The sequence below is a fragment of the Phragmites australis genome, chromosome 1 (genome assembly GCF_958298935.1).
Source record: "Phragmites australis chromosome 1, lpPhrAust1.1, whole genome shotgun sequence".
In the NCBI taxonomy this organism is placed as follows: domain Eukaryota; kingdom Viridiplantae; phylum Streptophyta; class Magnoliopsida; order Poales; family Poaceae; genus Phragmites; species Phragmites australis.
In genome coordinates this window covers 4,266,030-4,288,016 of record NC_084921.1, presented here as the reverse complement: position 1 = coordinate 4,288,016, position 21,987 = coordinate 4,266,030, and the positions used below count along the sequence as shown (strand labels likewise).

The window sequence follows — 21,987 nt, the reverse complement described above, 5'->3', positions numbered from 1 at the left end:
GACTGGACCTTCGTGCTGGGTATCATCAAATTCGCCTCCATCCTGGTGATGAGTTCAAGACATCATTTCAAACTCATTCAGGGCATTATGAGTTTCGTGTCATGGCATTTGGTCTTACAGGTGCGCCAGCCACATTTCTTCGTGCTATGAACAACACTTTGACGTCCCTCTTGCGCAAATGCGTTTTGGTCTTCTTCGATGACATCTTGGTCTATAGTCCGACCTTCCAGGATCACTTGGACCATCTTGAGCAAGTTCTACAATTATTGCGCCGTGATCAATGGAAGGTAAAATTGTCCAAATGTTCTTTCGCTCAACAAAGCATTGCTTACTTGGGCCATGTTGTTAGTACTGATGGCGTGCACACTGATCCGGCCAAAGTTGCTGCTGTGCGTGATTGGCCTGTACCCCAAACTGTCAAGGAACTTCGTAGCTTTCTGGGTTTGGCCGGCTATTATCGCAAATTTGTCCGTAATTTCGGTTCCATCAGTAGACCTCTCACTGACCTTCTACGCAAGAGAGCTATTTTCATTTGGACTTCCCATACTGAAACAGCGTTTCAAACTCTGAAAGCAGCCTTAGTTTCAGCACCTGTACTCGCATTGCCGGATTTCAGCAAGCCCTTTCACATTGAAACAGATGCCAGTGAAGTGGGTGTGGGAGCTGTCCTGATGCAGGAGGGCCACCCATTAGCCTTTGTTAGCAAGTCTTTGGGGCCTCGTACACGTGGTCTTTCCACATATGAGAAGGAATACTTATCTATACTGCTTGCAGTGGAACAATGGCGTCAGTACCTTCACCATGCTGAATTCGTCATTCATACAGATCAGTGCAGCCTGTCTTATCTTAATGAACAGCGACTAAACACTCCTTGGCAACAGAAAGTATTCACAAAATTACTTGGACTTCAATATCGTATTGTGTATAAAAAGGGTTGTGACAATCGGGTAGCTGATGCTCTCTCTCGCCACCCTTGTCCGACAACACAGCTCCATGCCATATCTACTTGCCAACCCACATGGTTACAGGAGGTGGTAACAGGTTATGCAAATGACCCTCAAACCCAAGTATTGCTCACTGATTTAGCAACTCAACCATCTGCAGGACCCTACACATTGCAACAAGGTCTGATTCGCTACAAGAATCGCATTTGGATTGGACACAATCCCGAACTGCAAAACAAAATCATTCATGCACTGCATGATAGTGCTCTTGGCGGCCATTCCGGCTTTCCTGTGACATATCGTCGCATCAAGAAGATTTTTGTTTGGAAAGGCATGAAATCACAAATTCACAATGCAATCAAATCTTGCCACACATGTCAGCAAGCTAAACCGGATCGCACTCGCTTACCTGGACTTCTGCAACCTCTACCAGTTCCTACACAAGCTTGGCAGATTATTGCTATGGACTTCATTGAAGGACTACCTCAATCTGGTCGCTATAATGCTCTACTGATTGTAGTGGACAAGTTCTCCCGATATGGTCATTTTCTCCCTGTTAGCCACCCCTTTACAACATCCAAAATTGCTCAGCTGTTCATGGATCATATTTACAAATTGCATGGCTTACCATTGTCAATTATCTCGGATCGCGACCGGATTTTCACTAGTCTGTTTTGGCAAGAACTCTTCAAACTCGCTGGCACCAAATTGAGAATGAGCTCGGCGTATCATCCGCAAACGGATGGCCAAACAGAGCGCTTGAATCAGTGCATTGAGACTTACCTGCGATGCTTTGTTCATACTTGTCCCAGGAAGTGGAGCAGTTGGATTTCCCAAGCAGAATACTGGTATAATACCAGTTTTCATTCCACTCTTGACAAATTCCCATTTGAAGTCCTGTATGGCCATTCACCAAGACATCTTGGCATTGAGGACCCATCCAATTGTGCTGTCACTGATTTGGCTACTTGGTTGTCTGAGCGCACATTGATCAATCGCCTGCTTCATCAACACTTGGTCCGTGCCCAACAACGCATGAAAGTACAGGCGGATAAACATCGCACTGAGCGACACTTTGCGGTGGGTGATTTCGTCTACTTGAAGCTGCAACCCTATGTGCAATCTTCAGTTGCAGTTCGCGCCAATCACAAACTAGCTTTCAAATACTTCGGCCCTTATCGCATACTGACCAAGGTTGGCTCAGTTGCATACAAATTGGAGTTGCCATCAACCAGCACGATCCATCCTGTATTTCACGTCTCTCAACTCAAGCCAGCCATTGGATTCAAAGGTGAGGCTGTTCCTATGTTACCTGCAACTAACATGCCATTGCAGATACCAGAGCGTATTCTTCAGACGCGGCTGATTAAGCGCGGATCCTCCACCATCGCCCAAGTGCTCATACAGTGGTCTTCTTCATCACCGGCACTCGCCACATGGGAGGATGCGGAAGCATTGCGCCAACGATTCCCCTTTGCACCTGCTTGGGGTCAAGCAGGCTCTCAAGGGGAGGGGGATGTTACAACACCAACACCAACACCACCAGCGGCGCGACCCGGCAGCTCTGAAGCAGCACGACGACAGACGCGTGACATACTGCGCTCTGGACGCAGGACGACTCCAAACAAGCGTGTAACGGGTGACGACTGGGTGAGTGCGTGAGTTTGGGCTTGGCCCAGGAGCACTATGTATAAAAGGGGAGATAGAACTTGCGGAAGGGGCAAGAAAGAAGGCAACTGAGAATAGAACTCTGAATGGGAAGATGCAGCTGTTCTTCCCATCTCCTCTCTTCTTCTCTGGATAAACTTCTCTGTCACGCTCCTTCTCCGATCTTCCACCCACCTCTACCCTAACATCCCCTGTTCAGTTCAGCACGGCATGCCGTTCTATGTGATCCAAAGCGTGAGTTGCACATCCAGTGCCAACAGAATTTGGGTTTCTGTTTTCCAAAAGAAAATTTGAGAAAACAGAATTGGAATATTTACTACTTAAAAGCAACCTAGTTTTGATGGTAGTGGTGGACTGGTGGTTGGTTCTTTCTCCTTTCTCCTCTTAGTTGTTGGAGTATATCTGGTTGTTATGGTAAGATATTATTTGTTAGGATTGATGGTGACATCTTTGTTGTTGGTTCCCTTGGTTGTAAACATGAAATAGGGGTGGGTGATGAGGAATTATAAATTAAATAATTAAAATTTTACTAAAAATATAATATATCCTATAGATATGTCACCATCATACACATTTTTTTCATCCAATATGATCGGTTTCATAGCATGAGATAAAATAAGGCATGTGCAAATATTTCATATATTTTATCGTGTTCTACACATAAACGATCCCTATATTAGAAGGAAGTCTTTCAAATATTTAAAAGTAATACAACCTAGAAAAATTGCAGTAGGTGATTCCGAGTATGTTACATCTCCTTGACTCCGACTATATAAGATGGTGAGGGAAGCGTCCAAAGGGGAACCAAATTCCAGGACAGGCAAGGAGATTCCAAGCGAGAAATCAGACAAGCAACACAGAGTAAAATTGGTTGGATAGGAGCAGAAACAATCTATTGAGATTCACAATATAAATCGTGTCATGATTAGATTCATCCAATAAGAACTTTAGGATTTAAAACACGATAAAACTTGCAAAGATCCAAAGGATTAATCTTATATGTTTTGACAAAGCCTTTATGCTAATTTGACATCCTCAATTCACAAAATTGCCATATCAATCAAGTTGTCTGAAGTGAATTGACATACGGTACGTCATTCCCTATAATGTAAAAATATGATCTATTATATTATTATTTAAAGAGAAAAAAAGTCATCATATTTACCCTCATTGTCATAAAATTATCACGTTAATCGAAAAAAGAAAAGAATCTAGACAACTCATTGTTATGAACAATTAACTGTCTAAATTAAACTAAAGAGCACATATCAAATATGATTAATAAATAGCTAAATTCGGAAACCAAAAAATCCATATCAAATATAATTAATTAATATCTAATTTAGAATTAAAATTGTAGAGAATTATCCGTTCGATTTCCATACAGTTTGGGAAGCAAAATATCTAAATAAAAAGTCCAAATAAAATAAAATAAATAATAATTAAAATTGAGGTTAGAATAGAAAAATAACGATCCATATCAAATATAGTATTATAAAAAAATAAATTATTATAAAAAATTAAATACTTGAATAAAGAATCTATATAAAATACAATTACTCAATAGCTAAAATTCATAAAATAAATAAAATAAAATTCTTATAAAGATAATAGATGAAGAAACACCGTTTAGCTCAAATTCATCACATCAAGCAGACAGCAGGCAAGGTACATTATGTAGGTAAGTCAAACTTATTCTGATTCTGGTTGGACTGCCTACATCTGATAAACAATTTTGATAGTTGATCAAAACATATACAAACAGAAACAATATACGTATACGATTTGGATAAAGTTTGAAGCATAAATAATTTTCTTTTCTATTAACATAATTTTATGTATTTTATAATTAAATGACACTAATCTCGTAAAAAACTAAATAGACTAATTTTTAATTAAAGATTATTATGATAAAATATTATGGTGAGACTAGTTACGATATTAATATGAGTTCCCTGCTAGTTATAATAATACTATTTTTTTAGGTAATGATTTTTTTGTGGGCTCATTTTAAATTTAGCACAGGTCCTTGAAAATGTTTGGTACGGGCCTGTCTGCTGCTCATCTATTTGTCATTGATGCCGCAACGCCACCACCACAACCTTGTCGTCCTCCGCCTGCTCAGTGCTCACTGCTCACGCCTCACCTCACCTCACCTCAAAAGGCTCCCCAGACAAGAGTCTTTTTTTTTAGTGTTGAGAGTCAAGTAGGGAGTAGTTGGGCTTGGAACTGAGTGAGCAAGAAGAATTGACTGTCGAGGAGTCGGGAGCGAGTGAGCTCTGTTCCTCTGTGCGCCATGGAGTCCTTCAGCTTCCTCAAGTACTTGCGCGGCGGCGCGGTTGCCGGCAACCAGCGCGCGCCTGTGCCCACCACGACCATAGCTGCGTCGGTGTGTGAAGACGGCGGAGGTGGAGGTACAGGTGGCGGTGGGGACGTTGACGACGCCACCTCCTTCTTCGATCTTGAGTTCGCGGTGCCCGGCGACGAGAGCGCCGCGTCCGACGCGGAGGAGGAGAGGGTCGAGTTCAACTTTGCCGTCTCTGGCGACGACGTCGCGTCCGGTGGCGAGGTGGTGGCCGTGGACGCGGTGGCGCCGGGCGAGGAACCCGGCGACGGGAAGGACGACGCGGAGGCGGCCGAGGTTGCTCCGCCGCCGGCGTCGTTCCTCCGGCCGGCGACCAAGTTCCGCGTGCTGCTGCTGAAGCTGAGGAAGCCGAAGGTCCCCGTCCCGGGGGAGAGCAACGGTGGCGGCGCACCGGCGGCGAAGGTGAACCGGTTCTTGATAAAGTTCCGGGTGGACGACGCGCCCCTCGTGTCGCTCTTCACGCGCGACAACAGCTCTCGCAGCTCCGACGCCGGCGCCGGCGCAGACAAGCCCGCGGCGGTCCAGGCAGCGCAGCCCCAGGATGCGGCGGCAATCACCGCCGAGGAGCGGCTCTTCGTGAAGGAGGTGCTCCTCAAGTACCTGAACAAGATCAGGCCGCTCTACGTCAAGGTCTCCCGCCGCTACGGCGAGCGCCTCCGCTTCGCCGGCGCCAGCGAGGGCGAGGAGACGGACGCCGAGCACGAACCTTCCCCTGCGCCTTCCCCCACCCCGTCCCAGCCTCCGTCCTTGGCGGCCCCGGCCCCGGCGCCGCAGCCAGTCGTCGTCGCCTGCGGCGTGCGCGCCCCCCGCGCCAGCGTCCCGGCCGGTCTGAAGCAGGTGTGCAAGCGGCTCGGCAAGAGCCGCTCCGCGTCCTCCGCCGTGGCCGCCGCGCCCTCGCCGCCTCCCCCGTCCACTCCGCAGCCGCAGCGCCGGGATGACTCGCTGCTGCAGCTGCAGGACGGCATCCAGAGCGCTATCGCCCACTGCAAGCGCTCCTTCAACGCCTCCAAAGGTACATGAACGGATGGCCCACCTTCCAGTGACACTGCAGCAGCAGCAGCAGCAACCTAATGGCTGATGGCATCTCTGTACTTGCATGCAAAAACCGTAGGGTCCGAGTCGCCGCCGGCGCGGTCCATGACGATGAGCGACCCGAGGGACGGGAGGGCCGACACCAACGACGGCGCTTGACGCGGGTCGTCCGATCCGCTGATACAAAGATGAACGGTGATCAAGTAGTATTAAGGTAGATGCTAGTAGTGTTATTAGCCTCATGATGCCGTATTAAAAAAAAAGCGTGCATGTGTGCTCTCTTCCTTGTCTTAACGTGGCCAAAAGATCTGTCTTCCGTGCCGCGATGAACTCATAGTTTTAGTACCTACTACGTTCATGCTCTCTCGATGTAAAATATTGCCCATCCCCCATGTGAAATCGCCTTTCTAGTAAATTGCTCCTCCTCTGTGTACCTTGTTAGAAATACTTGTTCACATTTTTGGGCCGGTTGGAACAACGGATAGGTGTAGTGTAGTGTAGTGTAGTGTAGGACCGTGTAGTTGTAGGATTCAGTAGTAGCATTTCTTTCGCTGAGAAAAGACGGCTGCGTCGTGTGTCTGTGTGTCGGACGGCAGCACGCTGCCCTGTGGGTATGGAGTTGGGGAAAGGAAGCCAAGCCAAGCAGCAGGAGGAAAAGGTTGGAGCTTTGTTTTGTTTCCGGCCGACCCCGATCGAGAATGGCAAGACGTGTGAGGAGTGACAGCGAGAGTCCCAAATCTGCCGCTCTTTTCGGCCTTTCCGTCCCCTCCGACGTCCATCGCCTTGTTGTTTTGCCCGGCCCGGCGCGGGCGCGGCACACTGCTCTCTGCCGTCGCGTCGGAGCCGGGGCGCAGGTAGCGGCAGCCTCGGTTCCCGCGAAAGGCTAGCTCGGAGGTGAAGGGAGTGGCTTTGTGTCGCCTCCCTCCCGGTGCTGACGGGCTTTCGTTCGTACCCACGCATCAGATTCATAAACCCGGCAAGATTGCAGAATCGCATTGACTTTTTTACATCTGCACTACTCCAACTAGATGCCTGCCTGCCACAGCCAGCGTGGTTCGAATCGATGGAGGCTGGATGCACTGCATGCGGAATTTTCTACCCGTCACCTGCTGCCTCGGCCGGAGATCTCTATGCGACCCAACAGCGAGTATACCATGGCCGAGTTGGTGCTATATCATTTCCATGAGGTCTTCAGGTGGTACATCTCCGGTTGTAGCTACACAGCCTATCAGCTGGCCATCTGATTTCTTTTTCCATTTCGAAACCATACAGGATTTTATTGGATAATGTTTCTACCCCGCTACTTCCCCGACGTTTTGCTCCAAACGGTAGCTAATGATTTCAGAAACCGAGTGAGGTCCCAGGATGCCGGATTTGTCTCTAGAGTTTAGAGGTAGTGCCTCCAATGCAAGTCCATCCAATTCCTGATGCATCCATCCTAGTCAAGTGTCAAGTGCCCCCTACTACTCCGTCCTGATGATGCTGACCTCTTTCCGCTTTCACCAATTTAATTTAATACATATATCTAGTTTTGTTTTTTTTCTCTGGAGAAGGCACGTCCCATTCAGCATCAAAATATTCTCGAAGCAGGAAATGGGAGTATCAAAGTACTGACGCCGAGATGATCTACAGAATGAAATCGCATCACTTCGCTGCAGGAAACGATCACCAAACAAAACTATTGGCATAGAACGTGAGAATAGCACGGAGGTGTGAGGCTACCAACAAGAACTTAAATTCTGATTCTTGCAAAAAAGAAAGTCTTTCGCTGTGTGTTTTTTGGGTTTGTGGTCGCTTAGCGATAGCGTGCAGTTTGTAGCTGGTTTTTAGATCTTTTTCTCAACCTTAATGCAATGACTTCAAGATATCTCTCTAGTTTTTTTTAATATGTGGGTCAAAACGTAGACAGCAATGCTACTACTTTCTTCGGTCATAAATACTTAACATTTTAACAAAAATTTGGTTAAACTTTTAAAATTTTGACCATCAATTACTTCTAAAATATTTAGTTTGAAAACATAAAAATTATACATATAGATTTATCTTAAAAAATATTTTCATAATATTATATTTTTATTAGATATTATAACTATATTCTAATAAAATATACTGATCAATTTTGCACGTCGAAGATTTTGAAAAATAAAAAAACCGGAGGGAGTATCAGTCAGCATTAAGTATCGATGCCTTACTTATATCCTTTTTCTTAACCAAGTCAATGTGCTATCCTACCACTGCTTGAGGAGCGCTGTGCCCCCTCTGCAGCTTTATGGCGTACGTACGTGTGGTAGGGCACCATGTGCTGCTGGCAGAGGCGCAGAGCTTGCTCTTCCATGATTCAGCTACACCGAAGGAGGGGGCTGTACGGTAGTGGTAACTCGTCTCCCTCTTAGGCAGTTTTTAACAGAAATTCTAAAAAAATCATTTTTTATAATAGTATTATAACATCTTTTAATATTATTATAGTGTTCACTATTTTTTTCATCTCTAAAAGACATAATATTTTCTACATTTCATTTCTCTCCTTCTCCCCTGAACCCACACGTATACTCACAAATAGTGATACGGGAGCCCCCAACTCGACGGCAAATTTGGCTTTGAAGCCAGCTCCAGCTTTCCTGTAGCGAGTGGTAAATCTCAAATGTCGTCTCCATTGGAGTGTTTTGCCGGCGCTCTCACGTGGCAAACGTACGGTTGGAAAGGTAAGCGGCAAAAATGCCGTCTCCAACGGCTATCGATCTCGAGTTCGAACATGTATGAATACATATCTATTGTACGATAATCCTTCTGTGCCGTACATGTATCTCTATCCTTTTTCATACAAATCTATCGGCAGTGTTCACATCTCGTCGACAATGAGAGTGAGCTTGAATGAGAGAGAAGACACAGCATGCAACGCGACACCATGCCATGAACAGGAGAGAGGGCAGTACCAATACAATACCAAATTACCAACCCTCACTGTTGCGGAAAGAAAGAAAGAAAAAACGATATCCTGGGGTTAATGCTTACAACATCTAAGAGGGCAGCCGAACCTAGTGGTTCCTCAAGGCTGCTCTCAGGTGAGAGACCCGGGTTCGATCCCCGACTCTCACCTCTAGAGACGCTATGCAGCTCCTGTACAGCTGCATAGTGTGGGTCTTCACTTTGGAAAAAAAAAATGCTTACAACATCTGAAGCTGTTCTTCCTAGGCAACGACAGAACATAACCATTACTGCTAATCTGCGGGCAATGTGGAATACAAGTACGTAGCAAACTGTGGAGTGGCCAGGGCAAAATCACAGCGTTCGACAGTGATTTTGTTGCAAGTTTTATTATACTGGATTGAGATCTTGGCAACTTGAGTAGAGTTCCGATCCCTCGGATTCTTATTGTCAGGCGTTGGCATCAAGCTGCTTCGACGATAGCTAGTTCTTATCACAGTGCGGTTGTTTGTACAAAATCTCTCTTTCCTTTCTTAGTGGGATCGGCAGAGCCCGTCCGCGTTCGCCAAAAAAACAAAACAAAACTAGTTCTGTTCTCACTGCGTTGGTATGCTCGTATCATGCATATGCACGTCAAATGAACAACTACTGCAGGTAAAGACATCTGTTGGATGATAACTTGCCCAATTAGAGCTACGTGTCTGACTGAACGGCGACTTCTAAAAAATGTTATCCTACTACTCCGTTTGGTAAGATCAACTCCAGTAGACCCTCAAATTTGCAGCAGATTTATAGATGGTATAGTGTTTTACGGGTGCACCACTGTAGCAGTACTGTTTATAGAGGCTGATAGTGAGGTCGGAGGGAGAAAAACCCCGTAGGTACCGTAGCAACGCTGTTTGCAGAGGTTGACAACGGGACCAGAGAGAGAAAAAGAGAAGTAGAAGGTAAAAAATAGGGTAGCTGCTAAGATAAAAAATAAGAGATGCTGTAATAGTAATATGTGATGCTGTAATAGTATTTTACGGATAAAAATTTAAGATAGCTACTGAAGATGGCTTAATACAAGTTTCGTGGTGGTGTTCAATCCAGTAAAAAAAACACTGTAGATGTGAAGCGAGGATTCATTTCAGAACCATGTGCAATCAGAGTCAGACTATCCTTTTCGTGCGTCTGTCGTCGGCTGCTGCCGTCCGCCGTGCGCGCAGAGGCTGTCGATCTCTTGCCTGTGCTCGCTGCAGGAAACAACTCCTGTGACTTCTGTCCACTCTCCCAACACTACGGATCCGTCTCGGGCACAGAGGAATGGCACATCAGTCACGGACACCCACATGGTTAATGGAATACTCAGAACTCATCCGTGCAGATTAATTGTAACACGAGATGCAGGGCAGGGTACTGTACCTGGACTAACTATAGCAGGCACGCGTGCGATCTTGCAGATAGCATTTGTGATCATTATTATTTTTGGAAAAAAGAGAGAACGTTACTGACGGAGCATATCTTCAAGTGGAAAGATTCAGCAGATCTGGGCTTGCTTGCAATCTACGCTAGCCAGCGCGAGCAGTGTACAATGGAACGGGAGGTTTAGGCTTTGTTTGGCAAGGATTCCAGTTTCTAATTTTATATCAGATCTTTAATTTGTAGAGTAAGATAAGGTAATTTAAATCTTTATTTTTAGACTGAAATAGAAATAGAAATAACTCATCTAAACACATTAAATGTATTCATAGCTTCAGCTTACGAATTTTTAAAGCTAGAAATATCCTACTTCAAGAATTTTTAGATCAAAAGCTCTGTCAATCCGGTCCTTAAATTAACTTGTGCTCTTAGTTCCAGAAGATGAAGTTTATGCAATATCGATGTCCATATTTAAGCATGAATGTAAACCACTGTGCCACGTTTTGCTCTTACGGCCCACAGATAATGAAGCAAATTAATCCAATGCTATGCGTCCTGGAGTATATCCTATTGTATTCTAATCAAGCAAACGTATGGGGTACTCATGCACAGAATAGAGCATTGATTGTTTAATGAAACATGTTCTCGAGAAAAAAAACCAGAACGGAGCATTGCCTCTAAGCAAGAAAAATATACAGAGCATATCACAAAGAACAATGATTTTGCTAACTTTGTTGCCTCAAGTTTAGGTAGTAATATTATAGCGAGTATATGTCTAGATCTAATCCTAATGATCTTAGAGAGTTCTCTTGTATTCTAAATTCTTTTGTCGGATGAATCTAATCATGTCACGACTATGTTGTGGATGTCAATGAGTTGTATCTGCTCCTATCAGATTAGACTTGCTATGTATTGCTTGTCCGGCTTCTTACTTTCTTTGGTTCAATGGCTCTCCCCTGGCCTCGGATCTCCCCTTTGGACGTACCACTTCCCCTTCTTATATAGTTGAGTCTGAGTATAACATTCCAGAAATATATTACTTTCGAATATTTGAAATATTCATTCCTAATCTAGGGATGGTTATAGAACCTAATGTATCGGATTAAGTACATACATATGGTGAATATCTATTTCTAGTATATACCGTATTTCTAGTAAATTCTTTAATTATTAATTATCAAATCCTCATCAACACGGCTTTCTCTATGAAAGTTGCTCAACATGTGAAAGATGTTAGTGCCTTGAAGCACAAATGAGTTGATGTGCCCTTATTTTGGCTATGCAATTCGTGAGAGAGTAGTTTGCTGTGTCCTGTAAATTGATGGAATTAAAGTAGTGGTAGGTGTGATCTATGAGGCGAGGCCCTAGCGAGAGGGCGAGAGGGAGTGTGGCGTCCGGCACGTACATGCTCGCTGGCGGGTGGCCGGCGGCCTCATCGGGGCTGCTCCTAGGCGCCATTTTTCACGTTGATTGACGAAACTGCGGCAGGATTAGGGCTTTTTAATTACGAGCAACTAGTTAATAGCAATGTTTCACGTTAATAGCTTGTTTTTATGGTATAGACGTGACATCTTTTTAACCACCAGATCGAGACCACGACACGCAATGCAATAGCAATGTCGTGATGATCCTATTTGCGTGGCCATTTTCTTAAATCGAATAAGGAAAATCTCTCTAGTTTCTCAAACTCTGTAGTTTACGTAGCAAGAGAGTGAACCAGCAGAGCATCTGGGCTGGGCCACACCTTTCTGCTGCAATGTAGTATTTGGTTTGTTTGCATCTGACAAGGTGACTGTCAACCCCATCCTTGTTTCAACCCGTCACCTTGTTTACATTTTGGACCGGCTTGTTTGCATCCATCCATGATTAACAAAGTGAATCAGGAGATCATGTGGAGCATACCTCAGGATACAAACTTTGTTTGCAATTGAAGATAAATTTTATGAACAGTGACCGGATAACTCATGGATTAATCATAAAAAAGACGACATATAACACTGTAAGAGGCAACAAAGTTTCTATCATGAAGGCATCCATCGAAATCAAACAAGAAATTTACAGGAATGTGATCACAATAGAGCTATTGAAATCATTACAGACGAAGACAACAGCTTTGAACCATCTAAAGGTCTAGTACATGGTGCAATTGTACAAACACAATGAGAACATGACCATTTTTGCAACAGAGAAGTCTCTAGCATCGCTTTCTCAAAATAGTCATAATCACATAGCATGGTGATCTCACCACGCTAAAGAACATGAAATGGAATTGTTATAAGCTAATGCCAACCATCCAAATCTGCAAGGAAACGTTGCGGTAGTGGTAAGTATGTGAATAAAAAATATAGGCAACTAGGCCTTTTTCAGTTGTGCCGGTCCTATATAAAAAGTTCTACTACATCATGTCAAACTGAAACACAATAAGGAACTCAATGACCAGGACAAAAGGGAAATGCACACCCAGACGTCTTGACATAAAAATCATATTTCTCCATCTTAAAAACTCGTTGACACATATTTCTCCCTCTTACAAACTCGATGACACATATTTCCCCCTCTTAAAAACTCAATCATTGACTGATCGTAAAGAACATCTAAAATTCTAAGAGTCAAACACCCGAACATTCTTGTGAAACTGACATCGAAGGCTCATTCTTTAGACAAAAAGAAAAGGGGCACATGGTAAAATCATCCGAAATCTTGTTATTCAGGAGTTTCTTATCAACTCAATAACACTGTTTTACCAAAGGAGCATACAAAATAAGTGAGGAAAACATGAAATCTGTACATTTCTGAGCACAGAGCCCCAAGCAATCACATAAACGGATTGTCAAGCGTCCATACAAACATTACATGCAGAGTTCTAAATAAACACCACTGATAGATAGTTAAGCACTCCACGAAACACCAATGACAGAAATTACCTCAATGATATCAAATTAAAGTTTTCACATATTGATCGAGATGTTTATTGAAAAGTTCACACCTGCAAACAAGAGATGTTCAGGAAACTAGTGAACTGAGATAAAGAAGATATTAAATAGGCACTAAGCCTACAATTGTTTGCGTATCGGTATCATCATGAAACTAAAAGATTATTCAGTTTGAACGATCGAGTACAGGACTAATATCCTCAATTAGAAACAACACTACAAGCTATGGATTAACTATAATTAAGACAATAGCTTATGAATAGCTCGGACGACCATGCTCAACACAATGGTTAAACAACAGCAATTTCATGAACGATCATGCAAATCAACTAACAAAGCACACCAATATTACTGACTGCAACTATCACACTTCTTTTGAATCATTGAGGTCAAATGAATTCCTTCACAGATATGAACTTCAGTATGTTTGGAAGATTGAGAGGACTAAACGTGAGAAGATCTAAACCCAGATGCTGGCTGTATCTGCCGTGATATCTTATTTGCAACATCCAGATGCCTCCCTAAATAAGTTATGCGCTAATACCTGTGCAGTGTCTGCTCATCACTTGATTCAGTTGCTCAGATATGACTTATAAAACAAAGGAAGCCTTGTACAAACAGTCTGACAAAAGGACCCCATCCCTCTAAACATCCGTAATATTAGCAACAATTCTAGCCAACCATGCAGTAAAAACAAATTTCCATTAACTGGCAAAACTTACTTGATTGGGGCGCCAGGAGCATACAGAGGATTTTTTACAACATACTCCACGTATAGGTTGTAGATATGCTTCAGTGAATCTCGCTGATCACCAGTCCTTGGATGTGTAATTAGAATAAGCTAAACCAAGATGGTAGAGTTAGAGATTGAGTATAGCTTGCACATTTATCTGCTCGATCGACGATCACTACAATGCTAAATAAATGACCAAATTTTAAAGAACATTTGTCAAGTAGAATGAGGCTACATAAAACTAAGGTTGCATTGATGCATTTAATACTAAAAGTGACATACCACGCCATCGATTTAGTACCAATATCAAAGGAAGTGAAAGTGATTTAACTTCTCACAGATGTATCGTATAGCAATATTGCTATGTTAAAATATATTTATTTTTGGGAAAGACACCACACAACCTTGTTCATCTTGGCTGTACAAGACTACAAGTGTTACACATCCTCAGAGAAAAACCTTAACCTAGTGTGACCAATGTCAGCAGCTTTCCTGATAGGCCGATACCGACTGGACTAGGACATTATGAATGAGAATTGAATGAAAATAATCAGCAAGCGAGTAGGTAGACCAAAAGGCGTGGTATCTGGCATCTTGAAACTATAGCAGGGCCGACAATAATTGCAAGTCACTGTAATCCATCAATTAAGATATTTTCATGTGGCCCAAACACGCATGAATTTTGTGATACATGAAAAGAACCTTCAATCATAATGGACGAACCAAATTAATAAAGAAGACAATAGGAGAAGAGAATAGGTAATACTAACCTTTATACCAGAAGGGCTCTCCATGAAGTTTAGTTTGTATGTGTTTGTCTTGAAGCTATAAAATGAACAGCCCTGGCCTGGCAGTAGTGGCACCCCAAGATTCCCCTTTTCAGCCCTGTATTTGACATGTAAAAAGATAATGAGGCAAATAGGCGAATTAGGAATGTTAAACACTCAAAACATTTGTTACTTGATATAACTCAGTGTCAGGTTCTCCAGATATTTGGTAGGATCAAATGATTCTATTTTCCACTATAACCCTGTAACCAGTCGGCCAATGCGCAGTTGGGGAAACATATAAATGATATAATATAAGATGAACGCAATTGGAATGGAAATACAAAAACTCTCAAGCAATTTGGAAATCTGAATTGAATTCTCAATAGTCAATGGTTAAACATTTAGGCAATTTATCAACTTCCAGATCTCTTGTCCTTCGTCCTCTCATGTCAACTTGTATGTATGAAATTTTGTAATCCAGTAACTAATATGTAGAATCATTCGAAACACAGATTTTGAATTGTTATGAGCTTTTTAACTGACCCCAAAACTCTATACATAGACAGATGGAAGGGGCGAAATCACAGGCCTGACATTTAGTATAAGAGACGGAGATAAATTCAACAACTACGAGGATATGCCTCCCTTACCCTTTGCAATTGTCTTCTCATTCCCGATCTTCTCCACTCAATTCTACCACAAACTCTATAATCTCTTTTGAATTGGTCGTGATGTGAATGACTACTACCGAGTTAAAGTCGCTGATTGAACAACGGTGCCAAGAACACTACAAGGACGGGTGGTCGAACTATTGCTCATTTCTAACAAAACATCATTGGTTACAGTTGATCTAAAACCAATATGACAATTGGCCTGCCCAATTCAAGAACCACTCGCGCGATGAGCACCCCCAATACCACGTCATCTCCCATTCTCCTGGAAGGAAGCAGAGCAAGGCGCAGAAACAGCGGGTGCAAAGGAGGAGGAGGAGGAGGAGACTTTGTTTCGAAGCACGTACGTGGTGGGATCGACCTTGGCGGTGAAGGATCGGAGGGAGTAGAGGAGGCCGAACATGAGCTTGTGGTCCTGGGTGGGGTCGAGCGTGCGGAGGGGGCGGTGCCACTCGCGGTACAGCAGGCAGACGCCGTTGCGGTTGAAGACGTAGAGCACCTGCGCGTTGGCGCCCGTGCCCGTGCCAGGGGGCGCCGCCGGGGCGGGGCTCGCCTCCGGCGCCACCGAGGAGCCGCTGAAGAACTGCATCGCCGGATCTGTCCGGTGCCGACGAGGGGGTCGGATCTCCGGCCGTGACTCGATCGGGAGTCTTTAGAGTTATCAGCCCAGGTCTGGACGGCCTCGTTTCCTCCTCTTCAGCCTAAGCCTGCAAAGATATCTGGATAGAGTGAGCCCGCTATTTTGGCCCATCTTGTTTAACCTTCATCATTAATAAAATGAGTAGCTATATTGTATTATTACTAGTTAATATTTGTTAATTTGATAAGTGTTTTTATTAGTGTACAATTGGTGTGTTGATTAGATTATGATTTAGTGATAATTAGCATGTTTGTTGTTAATTAGTGTGTTAATTAGTGTATAATTAATTATTATTATTTAAAAATAAGAGATATAATTTAGTTAATTATTCTTATTGCATCCGTCCTCGTCTCTACAACCAAACACAAACTCGATTCATCCTATCCACCAACCAATCATACGAGTAAGATATCCTTATTGTTATATTTACTAACATGAATTATCATATCACATATAGTCTTTACCATATGGTATGAGCCAAATGGTGTTGTTGCTACGTAGAACATTCAAGGTTTCGCTGAAACGCATGAATTTCACATAATAGTATATAAATTTTATAGAAATCAGTTTAATTTTATAAAAAACATAGGATTCGCAAAAAAATCCTGCAATCCAAAAAGGCCTACCGTTCGGGTGGCACAACCAACCAGCTCAAATGTCCGTCCATATGCTTCGTAGCAACTGGTGTCTTATTTAAAGAATTCAAGGACTGTATGCTTTTTGATTTCGTCTGTTGTCGAGTCCTGATTTGTCCTCGAGCTTGTAATAGAGTATCAGACTCTTCAGCTGCTCATGGTCGAGTATCAGAGGCCTCTGGTTCGGATTTATGGCTAGACCATGCCTCTAATTTTGTATCTGAAATGCTCTTTGGCGACATGCTGAGAGCAGAATTCTAATGGAATCATATAGTATTCCAATATAAAAAAACTGGTCAATATCACAATAATCATACACACTGATTCTTCTTACTTTTGAGATGGCATCATACTACCTGATTCTTAATGAAAACTAGCTAACTCTGATAGCTTAAGTATATACTATATCAAGTATATAAGGACGAATTAGATGAAAGATGGGATAGAATGAAAGTAGCATTATGCTTATATAGCTAAGAGAAACACCATGTTGTGCATGTACCGCCAGAAATAATATTATAAAAGATAAATAGTCAGTAAGTGACGTGATATGAAGCAGCACTGGATGTAGCAATTTAATGTGATATGACGGAACACTGGATACATCAATTGATAGCAAATGTGGGATGGGATGTTTCACGCTGCCTGTAAATTGTACAAATCTTTAATACCGATAACACTAAAATGATTGGTTGAATGGATAAAGCTATAAACTGAATCTGTCGTATGGCTATTAATTATTACTAATAGAACTGATTAACCGATAGTAGTATGTACTATTAGTTTGTGATTTCCTCTTATATCTTAAAGGACTGTGATGAATATTATAGGATCTTTAGAGAAAAAATAGAATAAACACATATATAGAACACAAACTAATCCAAATTGCCATAGTGTTAGGCTAAATTACACTATTCTAAAATTGCTGCTTGTCAAAATCGAAGCCATAATTACCGTCTACTAATATTTGCATCTGTCATAGATTTTTTATGCGTGTTTTCATACAAGAAAAGGAATTAGTATTAACGCAAATTACATCGAGATCCGCAATTGTCTATAACGACTAACAAACATCGCCTTTAACTTTCACGAGTTGCGAGGTAGCATTTAGCTTTCACGAGTTGCGAGGTAGTAAAAAAATAGCACCTTTTGAAAGAGATGAGGTGCATCCAGTGTAAATTGTTTGGCCACATCTCACACAGTAAATTGATGAACGACTTAATTTACTAAATCAATTTACTGTCTGCATGCCTCTCACGCGGTTTGTAAATTGATGGGACACATATTCAATTTACACATTCAATTGATGGGATATTTTACGTAGCTTGTAAATTGTAAAGGTGATTATTTATGTCAATATATAGTATCTTCAGAACGCTACAAATTATGAACAAATTGAAATTAATGTGAGGTGAAGCAACGCTGCCTTGTCAAACGCTATGTCATCAACTCGTGAAACATAAAAAATTATTGAGACCGCGAAATCGGCTGCACCGCACACATCACATTAGACGACTCAAAAAATAAATTAGACATGACCACACCAAGAGGTCGCGAAATCGGCGTGGCCTAATACTTCTAATATCTTTGATTATTTGTATTCCATGGGACACGAAAGAGGAAGAAGGTTAATTAAGTAATGCAAGCGCCGGCCCATTCATCGAGACTAGTCTCGTGCCGCCACGCCACCCAACACGCAAGCCCCCGACGTGTCATCCGCCTAAACCCCCGGGCACCCTATTTGAGCGAGATGGCATCACGGTGTGCCACCCAAGTTGCTTGCAGCTCTCCAACACCTAGCAACCAACCAGTAGCGAGCAGGAGAAGTGAAGCGGCCGGCCAAGCAACAATGGCGCAGCTGATGAACAAGGCGAAGGGGTTCGTGGCGGAGAAGGTGGCGCACGTGCAGAAGCCCGAGGCGGAGCTGGCCGACCTCTCCGTGGGCCACGTCGGCCGAGACGGCGCCACCCTCGCCGGGCAGCTCGACGTGCGCAACCCGTACTCGCACGCCGTCCCGGTCTGCGAGATCAGCTACTCGCTCAAGAGCGCGGGGCGGGAGGTGGCGTCCGGGACGATGCCCGACCCGGGGTCGCTGGCGGCCAGCGCCACGACGAGGCTGCACGTGCCCGTGAAGGTGCCGTACGACCTGCTGCTGAGCCTGGCGAAAGACGCGGGCCGGGACTGGGACATCGACTACGAGATGCGCGTCGGCCTCACCGTCGACCTCCCCATCCTCGGCAACTTCACGCTGCCGCTCACCAAGTCCGGCGAGCTCAAGCTCCCCACACTCTCCGGCATCTTCTGATCCCTCCCCTCCCTCCACAAAGCAGCGCCGCGTCACGTTGCTTCTCAAGGCCAAGAAAAATAAAATAATACTGTATGTATATGCAAGTTTTGGACAAATAAATAAATAAAGGACGACGGTTTGAAAATTTATCTTCAAGTATGTATAGTTCCTCTAGCTATTACCGAATTACGTACGTGTTCAGAGTTCACAAAACTAGCTCTGTGCTACCAACAATTTCAAACTTATGTTTTCAGTTTCTCCAAAATTTGAAATTTAAAACTTCTTCTTCCGGCGAGGATTGAGAATATGCCAATCTCGCCAGTTCAATATTTTAATTTTATACCTTTTTTTTCAAGAACATGTTGGAGATATTTTTCTTTCACAGATGAGACAAAAGGAGATGACACACCTACACTAGAGTCGACGCGATACCAGCCGTCGCGTTGGGGACGAACACGACACGAGTCCAATCCATGCCATATTTAATATGCCGTGCCGACGGAAAACGGAAAACCTGCCGTTCCTCCCGTCCCCGTCGCTCGACACGATGCGGCAGTCTCTCTTCTTCCGGCAGCTGGCGCGGCGGCTGCTGAGCAACGTCCCGGAGTCCGCCGTCTACGGAGGGCCACGGCCGCAGGAGGCGGCGCGGCGCGTGACGGTGACCACCCTCCGCGGGAAGCACCGCCGCGGGGAGCCCATCACCGTGGTCACCGCGTACGACTACCCCTCCGCGGTCCACGTCGACTCCGCGGGGATCGACGTCTGCCTCGTCGGGGACTCCGCCGCCATGGTCGTCCACGGCCACGACACCACGCTCCCCATCTCGCTCGACCTCATGCTCGAGCACTGCCGCGCCGTCGCCCGGGGCGCCCCTCGGCCGCTCCTCGTCGGGGACCTCCCCTTCGGGTGCTACGAGTCCTCCGCCGCGCAGGTACGCGCGCCTTCCTCATCCTCCTCATCCATATCGGATTCGATATTTTGATGCGATGGGGACGGAAAATTGCCGTCACGCAGCGCGTTGCCGATTGCGTTTGTGTCAATGTTGACGTTATAAGAGCACATTGTCTTACAATCCGGCTATTTCGATCTCATTTTCGCCTTTTTGATGTATTGCTATGCTTGTTCATGCGAGGAGTAACAATTTGGGTAGCAAATTTTTGTCTTGCAGTATAACTTTACCTGTGTGCTACCTTTCGGTGCTCATAAAATTAATTGATCATAGCTACTGCTGTCAGAAAGTTCCTCTCTTTGTTCCACTTAGCATCAAACATTGGAAGTTCAGCAACAAGTACAAAACTTTTTCTCAACTGTAGGGCACTGCTGTGCCTATGCTAAATGGGTACTCAAAACTCTAAACGCAATAACCCATCAGATCAGCGTGTTGAATGCTATCGACATGAATGCACATATACGAGGTGTATTGAGTTTTATAGTATTTTCATTTTCTTATAGGCTGTTGACTCAGCGGTGAGGGTGCTGAAAGAAGGTGGAATGGATGCAATCAAGCTTGAAGGAGGTGCGCCGTCAAGGATCAGTGCAGCCAAAGCTATCGTGGAGTCTGGAATTGCGGTCATGGGGCATGTTGGCCTCACGCCGCAGGCTATTAGTGTGCTTGGTGGATTTCGACCACAAGGGAAGACGGTTGATAGTGCTGTAAAGGTGTGCTGCCTTTCTTTGTTGGTGGTTTGGCTATAACTGGTTACATGTTTGGTGTGCTTACTGACTGATAGATTCTTAGGATTCTAATCCATGTTATTCTGCTTGTGTGTAGGTTGTGGAGACAGCACTTGCCTTGCAGGAGGCTGGTTGCTTCTCGGTAGTGTTGGAGTGTGTGCCTGCTCCAGTGGCAGCTGCTGCGACATCAGCATTGCAAATCCCAACCATTGGCATTGGGGCTGGACCATTTTGTAGTGGGCAGGTTTGTTTATTTGTTCATGCTCTAATAAGCAGCAGTTGCTTTTCTCACAGATACGATTTGTTGATTCTGTTCATATTCAAGAATGTAGATGCTATAAGTCATATTTATTCTAGTTATGCAATCATTTCAACAGTGCATACATGACATATGCCTGTCCTTTAGTAAAGCAAGCTTGTTTTCCTAATAATCTGAATACATTTGCTATAGGTAAACTTGTCGGGTATAGTTGCTTGATATCTTTAATCTCGTTTGTTATGATATTTTTTATGTACCAACATGTGACAAATGTTCTTCTATAATATACCAATACAGTGTACCCTATATCTGCAGATGCATAACTTGTTTGTTCATAAAGCCCTGGTATCCACATGTTTCTAATGCAGGTCTTGGTCTACCATGATTTGTTAGGGATGTTGCAACATCCACATCATGCCAAGGTAAATGGCGTTGTTCAATTGTTCCTGAGCACTTTTTCTTTGTTACTCGTCTGATTTTGTCAAGCTCAGTGTGTATTTCTACTCTACCTCAGGTCACACCGAAATTCTGCAAACGATTTGGCAATGTCGGCGATGTCATCAACAAGGCACTATCCGAGTATAAGCAAGAAGTGGAAACACGATCTTTCCCGGGGCCAAGTCACACCCCATATAAAATAACTCCCACAGATGTTGATGGCTTTGCGACTGCACTACAGAAGATGGGCTTGAGCGAGGCTGCAGATGCTGCAGCCGCCGCCGCCGCCGAAAACAGTGAGGAAGATGGAAGGCCAAAAGAAAATAGTTGATTCAATGTCAGTTATTTTCAACCGCTATGCTAGATCTAGACTAGAGAGCATAAGAGCAGTTTGATAGCTTGCTTAGCACAAAGGTGTCCTGCGAAATGTTAGCCAATCCGTCTGTTGTCTGAAGAGGATGATGAGATCATATACGTTTGAATAAGTATCAGCTATAGTAGCTGCACAGACCTGAACGTTTCCGGGTAAGGAATTGTGGAAGAAAGCCATTGGTGCCTAGTGTGATGCACCTTTGCTTTGATGGGACAAAGCACTGCCTTGAATCAACACTG

The 21,987-nt window shown here is 43.9% G+C and overlaps 4 protein-coding genes across 5 annotated transcripts; 3 read left to right on the top strand and 1 right to left on the bottom strand.

Moving 5' to 3' along the window:
- The first annotated feature begins 4,719 nt into the window (after nucleotides 1-4,719).
- On the top strand, nucleotides 4,720-6,424 carry LOC133925285 (probable membrane-associated kinase regulator 2). Its single transcript, XM_062371235.1, has 2 exons — nucleotides 4,720-5,989; nucleotides 6,089-6,424. The coding sequence occupies exons 1-2, from the start codon at nucleotides 4,909-4,911 to the stop codon at nucleotides 6,166-6,168; spliced, it is 1,161 nt and encodes a 386-aa protein (XP_062227219.1). The 5' UTR covers nucleotides 4,720-4,908; the 3' UTR covers nucleotides 6,169-6,424.
- A 5,903-nt stretch (nucleotides 6,425-12,327) lies between these two features.
- Nucleotides 12,328-16,136, bottom strand: LOC133925152 (uncharacterized). 2 transcript variants are annotated; one of them, XM_062371122.1, is made up of 5 exons: nucleotides 15,790-16,134; nucleotides 14,772-14,886; nucleotides 13,991-14,109; nucleotides 13,260-13,321; nucleotides 12,328-12,634 (listed from the first exon to the last, which is right to left on the bottom strand). In XM_062371122.1, exons 1-4 carry the CDS (start codon nucleotides 16,029-16,031, stop codon nucleotides 13,270-13,272), a joined length of 528 nt encoding a protein of 175 aa, XP_062227106.1. In that variant the 5' UTR covers nucleotides 16,032-16,134; the 3' UTR covers nucleotides 12,328-12,634; nucleotides 13,260-13,269. The 2 variants fall into 2 exon arrangements, with proteins under 2 accessions (XP_062227106.1, XP_062227026.1); XM_062371042.1 differs by lacking the exon at nucleotides 13,260-13,321 and having other exon boundaries at nucleotides 15,790-16,136.
- A 2,359-nt stretch (nucleotides 16,137-18,495) lies between these two features.
- LOC133925066 (late embryogenesis abundant protein Lea14-A-like) lies at nucleotides 18,496-19,158 on the top strand. Its single transcript, XM_062370930.1, has one exon. It carries the CDS (start codon nucleotides 18,567-18,569, stop codon nucleotides 19,020-19,022), a length of 456 nt encoding a protein of 151 aa, XP_062226914.1. The 5' UTR covers nucleotides 18,496-18,566; the 3' UTR covers nucleotides 19,023-19,158.
- A 277-nt stretch (nucleotides 19,159-19,435) lies between these two features.
- Nucleotides 19,436-21,860, top strand: LOC133924996 (3-methyl-2-oxobutanoate hydroxymethyltransferase 1, mitochondrial-like). The gene is made up of 5 exons (XM_062370814.1): nucleotides 19,436-19,935; nucleotides 20,457-20,663; nucleotides 20,776-20,922; nucleotides 21,306-21,359; nucleotides 21,452-21,860. Exons 1-5 carry the CDS (start codon nucleotides 19,492-19,494, stop codon nucleotides 21,704-21,706), a joined length of 1,107 nt encoding a protein of 368 aa, XP_062226798.1. The 5' UTR covers nucleotides 19,436-19,491; the 3' UTR covers nucleotides 21,707-21,860.
- The last annotated feature ends 127 nt before the right edge of the window (nucleotides 21,861-21,987 follow it).